The 9,583-nt window shown below is 34.3% G+C and overlaps 1 protein-coding gene across 2 annotated transcripts; it reads right to left on the reverse strand.

The window, feature by feature from the left end:
* Positions 1-3,629: 3,629 nt before the first annotated feature.
* Positions 3,630-8,491, reverse strand: LOC106778072. Of its 2 annotated transcripts, none has more exons than XM_014665963.2 (10): positions 8,356-8,491; positions 8,004-8,253; positions 6,953-7,033; positions 6,421-6,846; positions 6,060-6,195; positions 5,761-5,923; positions 5,429-5,557; positions 4,863-5,057; positions 3,891-4,013; positions 3,630-3,807 (listed from the first exon to the last, which is right to left on the reverse strand). In XM_014665963.2, exons 2-10 carry the CDS (start codon positions 8,191-8,193, stop codon positions 3,700-3,702), a joined length of 1,551 nt encoding a protein of 516 aa, XP_014521449.1. In that variant the 5' UTR covers positions 8,194-8,253; positions 8,356-8,491; the 3' UTR covers positions 3,630-3,699. The 2 variants fall into 2 exon arrangements, with proteins under 2 accessions (XP_014521449.1, XP_022631375.1); XM_022775654.1 differs by having other exon boundaries at positions 8,004-8,268.
* Between the last annotated feature and the right edge of the window lie 1,092 nt (positions 8,492-9,583).

Raw genomic sequence — 9,583 nt, forward strand, 5'->3', positions numbered from 1 at the left:
AAACAAAGTAGTAAATGTGATATATGTGTAGAATCTAAAATAACAAAGAAAACATGTTATCTTGTAAATCGTCAAAATGAATTGTTAAGGTTAATTCAGATTGGTCTAGCTTATTTAAGACAAACCATGTCTAAAGAGGTGGTAAAATATATTTTATAGATGATTATTTTATTTACATCAAAGTGTACTTAAGCAAACATAAAAATGAAACTTTTGATGTGTTTTAAACTTATAAAGCAGAAGTAAAAAATCAATTGAGTAAGAAAATTAAGAGGATTAGATCAGATAGAGATGGTGAATATGCTCTGTGTTAGAGAATGTATTGTCTATGAACTAACATCACCATATTTACCTGAGTCTAATGGAGTAACCGAGAGAAAAAATAAAAACTCTTAAGGAAATTATGAATGTCATGTTTATTATTCTAGTGCCCCTGATAACCTTTGGAGAGAAACCCTTCTCTCTACATGTTTTTTTTAGAAAATAGGATACCTCATAATAAAACTAGTAAAACTCTTTATGAGTTGTGGCGAGGTTATGAACCTAACTTTAAATATTTAAGAGTGTGGGGGTTCCTAAGTAAGGTGATGTTACTCGATCCTAAGAAAAGGAAAATATGCTCTAAAACCTCTTATTACATGTTCTCAGGGTAATTTGAACATAGTACTGCCAATAGGTTTATTGTTCTTAAAAGTGATGTACTGTAGTGTAATTCTAAAGTGGAAAAATGCTGAGTTTTTTTAACATGTTTTTCCATTAAAGGTTAATGAGATGTCTGAACCTGTTGATAATAATAATAATGATGCCTTGTGTGAGGGTTTGAGAAGACATAGGAGGGAAACTTCATGTGCTAATGATTTTTATACTTATCTCGTTAATAATGATCCAACTAGCTTAGTAAACACTACTAGTACTTCTGATGCAAAACAATGGGATAAGACCATTAGGACTGAAATTGATTCAATCCAAAACTCATTGGTTGTAGGTGGATCTTTAAGAAAAAGTATCACCGTGATGGATGTATAGAGAAGTATAAGGCAAGATTTGTAGCAAAAGGCTTTACTTAAAAACCCAACATAGAATATTTTGATACCTTTGCCCTTGTGACTAGGATTTTCTATATTCAAGTGTTATTAGCCTTAACAGTTATCCATAAGCTAGTGATACACCAAATGGATGTTAAAATTTCCTTTTTGAATGGTGATTTGGAGGAGGAAATCTATATGACTCAACCTGAAGGGTTGTTGTACTTGGTCAAGAGAATAAAGTATGGAAACTTTTAAAATCTTTGTATGGATTGAAACAAGCACCAAAACATTGGCATGACAAACTTAATAATGTGTTGTTTTGTTAAGGTTTTTCACTAATGATATTGATAAATGTGTGTACTCTAAATCTAAAAATGGTGGTTGTGTCATTATATGTTTGTATGTAGACAACATGTTAATCTTTGTAATTATGATAGCACATAATTGATTTCAATCAATTATGTTCATTCCTATGGTGTGTGTAAAGTGTTAGAGACAACATTATGGGAGGTTAAACTTTGTAATTAAAATTATATATAATGTAAGAATTTTAGTTTAAACAAAGTTTTTAATGATTTTCATATCTCTTATGGGTGATGTATGATTTCTAGCATACATTTGATGAAATCACCTATATGAGTGTCAAGTAGGGTCGCTTGCATGAGATATTGACATGATCTCAAGAGCACTCATGAATATCAGACACATGCATAGCCTAATAAGCGCAACACCACGATAAGAACAAAGATTGTGAGGATGTATTATGATTGATAAACCTCTAACATAGGTCAAGTGTTCTTGGTTCATATAGCTTGCTATACCAATTACACTATGTGTTAAGTTTCTCAATCTAAGACTGGTTCATATAGCTTGCTATACCAGCTCTGATGTATTACAACATATGAAACCCGTGATAATTTTTTTCTTTCTTTTTCTTTCAATCTTCCTTTCTATCTTTTGCAATATGTAGGGGATTGTTGGAATAGAGAGTATTGCAAAAGATAGTTTTGCTTCCTTCTTTTAATAAGAACCCTAGATGAGTCGTTCCTTTTAGTTTTAGCTTCGAGATGGTTGTCACAGATCTCAGTCTTCATTCTAGGGAGCTTGAGTTGCAAAGATAGGAAGCCACATTCTTTTTTTGCAAGTCGCTTTGAGGCTTTAACTGCAAGATTCATGTCTATCTCACAACATTCACCTTCGCAAATGAGTTATGATTGATGTTCAGACGATTGGCAAATTGACCCAAATGAGTTTATATTTACTCTTTAATAGAAATAAGGCTAAATACCTCCCTTGGTCCTCGTATTTGTGTGAAAATCTCAGTTTGGTCCTCAAGTTTTGACTGTCTCAATTGGGTCATAATTTTTGTAAAAATGCAGACATTTTACCCCAATCGTTAACTGATCTCAAACGACGTTAAGTTTAGCTGACGTGGTAGCCAGAGGACATGCTGACGTGTATTATTTAATTATATGAATTATTTTTTAAAATAAGCAGTGTTTCACGTGGCACAATGCCTATTATTTAGTTTATTTGAATAAGGGATTTTATTCATCTCTCTGAGAATCAGGGATTTTACACAAATTATCTCATCGGCTCAAAAAATAAAGTCACCGGAAAACTCGCGTAACCAGTGTAATCAGTCTCACAGCCTTTTCTGCAAATGAACCAACTTGGTAACATCACTAGCCTTTAAGCTATTTATTCCACTGATAGCAGAAGATAATTATTGCACAGTGAGATCAGTTAGCGATTGGAGTAAAATGTATGCATTTTTACAAATATTATGACCCAATTGAAACAGTTCAAAACTTGATGACCGAACTGAGATTTTCACACAAATATGAAGACCAAAAAGAGATTATACCAACACGTCAACATACCACGTCAGCTAAACTTAACGTTGTTTGAGATCAGTTAACAGTTGGGATAAAATGTGTACATTTTTACAAAAATTATGACCCAATTGAGACAGTTCAAAACTTGAGGACCGAACTGAGATTTTCACACAAATACAAGAACCAAGGGAGGTATTAAGCCTAGAAATAATTACCAAACTATACATGTTAAAACTTTGTGAAGTCTACTCTTAAAATTCTGGTTTGACAATTAAAGCACTTAGGTGAGTTATGCGTCTGACACACCCTTCATATTATTGAATTGAACCCAAACACAAACATTTCCACCAGCAGTTGCTTTCAATCACTATACACACGTTCAATTCGCAACACAGTACATTTTACACTTGTGGTAGTTGTACAATCAGGAATCACCTCCATAAATAAACATAAAAAAGGCATTTCTTCAGAACCCACGTGTTCCCATTTATGTTGCTTTATCATAATAAATTTTTCAATCAACCAATGACTAAGTAGGCCTAGGTAGGTCCATGTTTCTATTTCAAGTTGGCATCTTCAATCACACGCATGTTGTTGTTGTTGTGATTCATCACAAAAAAACCCATAACAATTTCCTTATTATTCACACGTAACTGAGTATCATCAGGGTTATCTTCTGATAAAACGTGTTATCAGTTTTATCTTCTGATAAGACTCAAGTGAATTTTATGTGATAATAAAAAGTATACACGCAGAGAAAAGCTTCTAGAAAATTACCATTATTAATCATAAACTGTGAGATTGCAAATGCTTGTGTTATTTATATTTTTATATCAGAGAGGATCCTGAGTTAGCCCCAGTTGTTGGTAATTCATGAAATCAATGCCATTTAATCTAATACAACATAACACATGTTCTGGCAGCTCCTCTTGTTTGTTGCCCTGATACACCAAATGTTACAAAAATCAGTTTAAGTATCAGAGAGAATAATAAAATAGATTTTGGCACAAGAGAAACTACTTGCCTGAATTGTGAGGCCAACATCTAGCGTGCAAATCTTCAATCTGTCAAGAAATGCTTCAAACCCTTTCCTGGATATATAACTGAATCTATGCATATCCAAATCAATCTCAAAGTAATTTTCACCCTGTAAAAAGTTAATTGAATTAGAGATATATTGTTCATCAAACAATTTATCTTTTTAAGTAAGGATTATGTAACTCTGCTAAACAATATCAGTAACATGACAAAAATATGTTCATATGTTTCTTCACATCACATAGCATGTTGCGTGTCTTGTTACTTTTGACTTTTTCTGAGTTGTGAAATTTGCTGTATGAACAATAATAACATTGTTCATCAAATGGTTAGAAATATCAAAGTGTTAGGTGATTGGAAAGAAATGTTGACAAATTAAAGTACTGCACGTGGAGGTCCCTTGTCTTTTATAGTGAAATGACACTACTGAATTGCGAGGCAAAGATATAAAGGCAACACAAGATATCCATAAAGATGAAACCAAAGAGTACACACATCAACAAGGAGAAGGAGCCCACAGGAAAACTAGAACTTTACCTTTCACTTTTACAAAGTCCTAATTTCATGATATTCATTTTTGTTTTTCTCAGTGTGATTGACCATTCTGAATTAACTGCTAGATAAACACAATTCTAGACATATCATGCTGCCACTAACTGCCATCACTAATCACAGAATGAAATGAATGTGGACACAAGCAGGACCACCTTATCATTAAAGTATAATAACACCTATGCATGTATAGAACGTCACGTTCAGATTCTGTCTGTCATATTCAGCTTTAAGATGCTATCAAATGAGTTTATGCAAGTAAAAACAGCTTGGTTTTCTCATTCTACAAGATCATTCAAGATTTTATGTTGTTCATAATCAAGTTGAGTAGTTATAACTTATAACAGGATTTTGTTGAAAGAAACCATTATAATCAGTGCCTTAGAGGATGAGTCATGAGACAAACCGTGAAAAACTCATGTTGGGGACGTGAAAGAACAGGTTTCTCATTATAAGCTTGCATAAGCTTCCTCTCTGCTGCACTCAAATGAAGATCTTCCAAGTTGACCACACGGCCTAAAATTTTCAACCTTTCCCTAAAGGGTGCAATTGTATCTACAGGAAAACCCTTTACCTTTTCAACTTCATCGTCCATCAATCTCTGTAGAAAGATGTAGATAGATATTATTTCATCAGCTACACATAGGTCAGTGAAAAGAAGTAATAGAGCTTTCCTCAAATTAACAGACAAAAAGTCAACAATATGGTAATTCAATAGGAGACATTATCAGGGAATATTTGGTTATGGCATAGACAGTTAAGATAAAACACCATCTAATAGATTGTCTTGTGTTTTTTATCAGATGAATCATGATCTAGAGCTAATACATCAAACTTACTCTGAATCTTTTTATTTTGTGGACAATAATATCAGTTAACCAAGAAAATATAGAGATGACAGCAATTTTAACAGGATGTACCACACTATCAGGAATATTGAGCACTAAATGACACATGAAGGCTCCATCTTACTCTGATGCTTTCTTGAAAAGGCAGTGGAAGTTCCTTGGAGTAACTTTCCGAAAGTTTAAAGTACAAAACAATGCTCATTCCTTCACCATCAGTTTCTCCTTGAAAAAGTGTGGCAGGATAGAGTGGAACCTAAATTCCGCAAAACAAAAAAGTATAAAAATATGCAGCAACAATTTTATAAATTGTTCTGTTGACAATAATACCATATTAACGAAAATGCAAAAAGATAACTAAGGATTAGAATGAACCTACAAGGAATCCCTGTTGGATTTAGAACAAGTAATAGCAATTATACCATAAAGTATAACTAGATTTTAGCAATGTAGGAGTACCTGAACGTTTACAACTAGTATGGGGGGAAATTTCCCAGAGGAACTCATAACAGGAAGTTCCACAAAGCGAGCTATGTGGTCTACTTTCCGTGGGGACAAGAAAACATCTACACCAAATGGGTAATATGCAGAATAGTTAGGAGCAAAGTCCTTTTTCTTATCCCTGCATAACAACAGCAAAGTCAAACATTATTTTGTCTGTGAAACATCTTATTTTGATTTTAAAAATATTTATGCATTTATTAACACGTGGGTGAACATGCACTGTCAAACAAACTACAGACAAATCTTAATCTTACTTGAAATAATTTACTCCTCGAACTTTGAAAGTGCCTGCATCAATTTGTGACCAACAATCAAGCATTTTCTTCTCAATTGGACAAAAGGGTACTTGAGAACCTGCAATTGGTCTTTGTAGAAGCGTTTTTGAGGAAACTGAAAACAAGAAAAGGGAACATAAATAAGAATTACAGTAACTGTATTTTCTCTAATTGCATCACAAGATACATGTGCATTCTCCTGGAAAAAATGTAATTTACTAAAAATGTTTTCCTTCCAGCTATTAGACACAAAAAAGAACTCTTCAAGATACTCAAACTAATGTTAAGATAAAATGAACCATTGAGTCACAAGAAAACAGTTTCAAGAATTTCAACTCACATAGAGTAGCATTCCCATGTCCTTCTTTCCATTTGAAGGAAACTTTTGTAGCAGTCTTCTTCCTTGCATTAGGAGGACTAGAACTTGATGATCTTCTCTTTTCAACAGAAGAAATGGTAGACGCAAGACATGGCAAACAATTGTTTGGAAGAATCCCACAGTTATCCAAAAGTCCATCATCCTTGTTGGAGTTTGCGTCCACTGAGGAAATTTCGTCAAGGAACACAGGCTCACGTGGAGAATCAATGACATCTACACCAGAATATTGGACATCTGAACTTCTGGAAGCCTCAGAGATATTAGCAAAATGGCCTGTCTGTAACTCCTGTTTCTGAACTTGATCTGTGGAAACTCCATGGTTGGCATTTCTTGAAGATGGAAAACTCAATACAGATCCTCCTTCAATCCCACTTAGAGATACAACATCTGCAGATATAAATTGTCTTAATAATAATTTTTAAAGGGTAATAGTATCTAAAAATCAAAGAAGTGGGAACAAAATATAACTAAATTTAAAACCTGAAAATCATACCATCAGGAACACTCTGGTAATCATCATCACAGTCAGAGTCAAATACTGCAACCGAATCAAACCATGCCTCTTCAATACTTCCTGTTGCAGTTCCCACAAATTAAAATTAGCAATGATAAAAGCCAAACTAAAGCTTGCTAGGATTTCAGAAGAAATAAATGGTTTGTGCAGAAGCTGTAATAAATACAAGATGCTACATTGAATTATTTTTAATAAAGGTGAGTTGGGTCTGAAATGATATTCCTAATGACAGAAATTAAAAAGTATATTCTGTTCTCCTTTCAGAATTAACATTAATTTGCTTCAAATGTAAGTACTAATAACATGGATCTAAATCCAGCAACTAATGCTAGTTTTATGAACTCGTTGTTCAAGCCTAAAAAGCGAAGCTTGAATGGGTAGAGGCATATCATAAATGCTCAACTCACCAACTACAATTGTGCTCAACCACCTACCCATAGACATGATATCATCAGTATTACTGTTACACCACGAATTTCAACACCATTTTTCCACCTGAAGTCTTACTACGTTTATCCTAAGTCTTAGTCTGAAAACTAAATTTCAATTCCTCCCTTCATAATGAAAATAGAAATAGTTTAGCTAAGCCTGCAAGTATATCACTAACACAAAAATATTGACAATGCTTTCGGTTGAAAATGACGATAATTTGCACCAATTATTAACATCCACTTCATCCTCCTATGAACCATTTTTTCGCTTTAGCTTCAGCTGCAACTACGGATTTACAATGACGATACCAATCCTTTACACGCCAAGTGACCAACTCCACCAACAACATTTCCCAAAGTTCAAAACTCCAAGTCTCGAACTACCCGAAAAGGACCAAAGCAATGGTTTGAGACTCGCCACAACAGAATTCTAAGTTTCCAACAAACAACAAGAATTGTAATTCAAAACAAAAGAAAACCAAACATATGTCCGCTCTCTCATTTACAACCTTCACTCCCGATAATCCTTTGACAGAAATGCAACCCAGAAGACCAAACAAAAGATTGAAAAAAAAAAAAAGATGCAGTAAAACATCAACCTTGGAAAGTGGGGTTGGCAAAGGAACAATCAGGCAACCCTGCCACATCAACCTTGTCCAATGATCCCTTACACAACCGTGAAGTAACTCTTCTCCTGAGTCCCTCTCTCCTCCTCTTCCTCGTTTTCTTCTTGGAAGAGCTCAACCTCCCTCCCACGCACCCTTGTGGAGTTGAAACACACGCTCCCATATAATCAACACCTTCGTCTCAGATCCCTCACCACCACCACCACCACCACCCCAGAAAGTTCTGTCATATAGACACCTTGATAAGGAAAACACCATAAACCAAATAGAAATAGAAAAATGAGCCAGTGAATAAATAATCAAAAGGAGAACTTCAAGAAGCTACCGGCTCAGGCTTTTTGTTGAAGTTACAAGAAAGACTTCCACTTTCTTTTCCCCCATATCATAATGAAACCAATAAATAAGCTACCCCAGAGAAACAGAACACGAAAAATGAAAACAATAAAAAAAAAAGTCAAAATTTTCATCCTTATGATGATTCTAAGAAAATAATAATAGTAATAATACGGTACACTAAGGGTAGTTGTTGTAGTTGGCAGGACCGTGAGGGTCCCGTGTGCCACGTGGCGTAATATTATTAGGCGAACGTGTGGAAGAGTGGTGCAGAATGCAGAGATTGTGGACCAAGTTCTACGTTGTTGCTTGCTACTGTTCTTTTGGCGTTTATCTGACGTCGTTTCACACACTCATGTAAAGTTCTCAGTATCTTTATCCATGTCCGTATATTGCGTGTAGTCAATCCAAATCTGTGTTTGGAGGGCAAACCAAAGCTCACTGCGTTGAGACACCAACATTCATATTAGTACCCTTTTCCTCAATCACACCACCAACATGGGTCCCCTAAAGCTCAGGTTTTTATGATATATGTGCTGGATATGAATCACATTTAGATCTGTACCACCCAGATAAACCCTTTTATCACTCTTTATTTTCCTCTCAAATTCTTAATTTTTATTCATCAAACATGACATATTTGAATTTCTGACACTGATCTTATCTTGTGACATTCTTCTTAACCTGATCTTTCTTTCTGCTAAAAAATAATGATCAGTTTGTGGAGATTCTAAGAACTATTTAAAAAAAAGATAATATCTCTCATAATCGATATTTGGCCACCACATGTTTGATTAATTAACATATTGTTTGAACTTTTGAGGAAAATATCTCACCATGTGATTCACAAGATCAAATTCATGAGTGTTACTGTTCAAACATGTTACAGCCTAGGGTTTTCTTTTCACTGCTTGAATTGTTTGTGGTAATGCTATAGATTACAGGAGAGAGAAAAGATCAAGCTTTTCCTTCAAAAAAGATAGGCCAAAACTGTCATTATCATTCCAATTCTTAATTAGGACAAATAGGTTATGTTTGAGGACAAATGAACCTCTCATTGAGATGTTCTAATGAATTTTCACCAAACCAATAATGATATTCAGTTCAATGGTGAATAGCCACTGTTTATCTTAATGTTCAATGATTATGAATGAATCAATTTGATAAAGCAAGTTTCCCGAAAGAATGTAGAAATTTTGAAGATGGAGACATTTTTATTG

This window comes from Vigna radiata, chromosome 11, assembly GCF_000741045.1.
Source record: "Vigna radiata var. radiata cultivar VC1973A chromosome 11, Vradiata_ver6, whole genome shotgun sequence".
Lineage (NCBI taxonomy): Eukaryota > Viridiplantae > Streptophyta > Magnoliopsida > Fabales > Fabaceae > Vigna > Vigna radiata.

Coding starts and splice junctions, on each gene's coding strand:
- LOC106778072 (XM_014665963.2), bottom strand. CDS start 8,193: ATGGGAGCGTGTGTTTCAACTCCACAAGGGTGCGTGGGAGGGAGGTTG. Junction 6,196..6,420: donor ACATGGGAATGCTACTCTAT/GTGAGTTGAAAT, acceptor TCTTGTTTTCAG/TTTCCTCAAAAACGCTTCTA. Junction 5,924..6,059: donor CGAGGAGTAAATTATTTCAA/GTAAGATTAAGA, acceptor GTTGTTATGCAG/GGATAAGAAAAAGGACTTTG.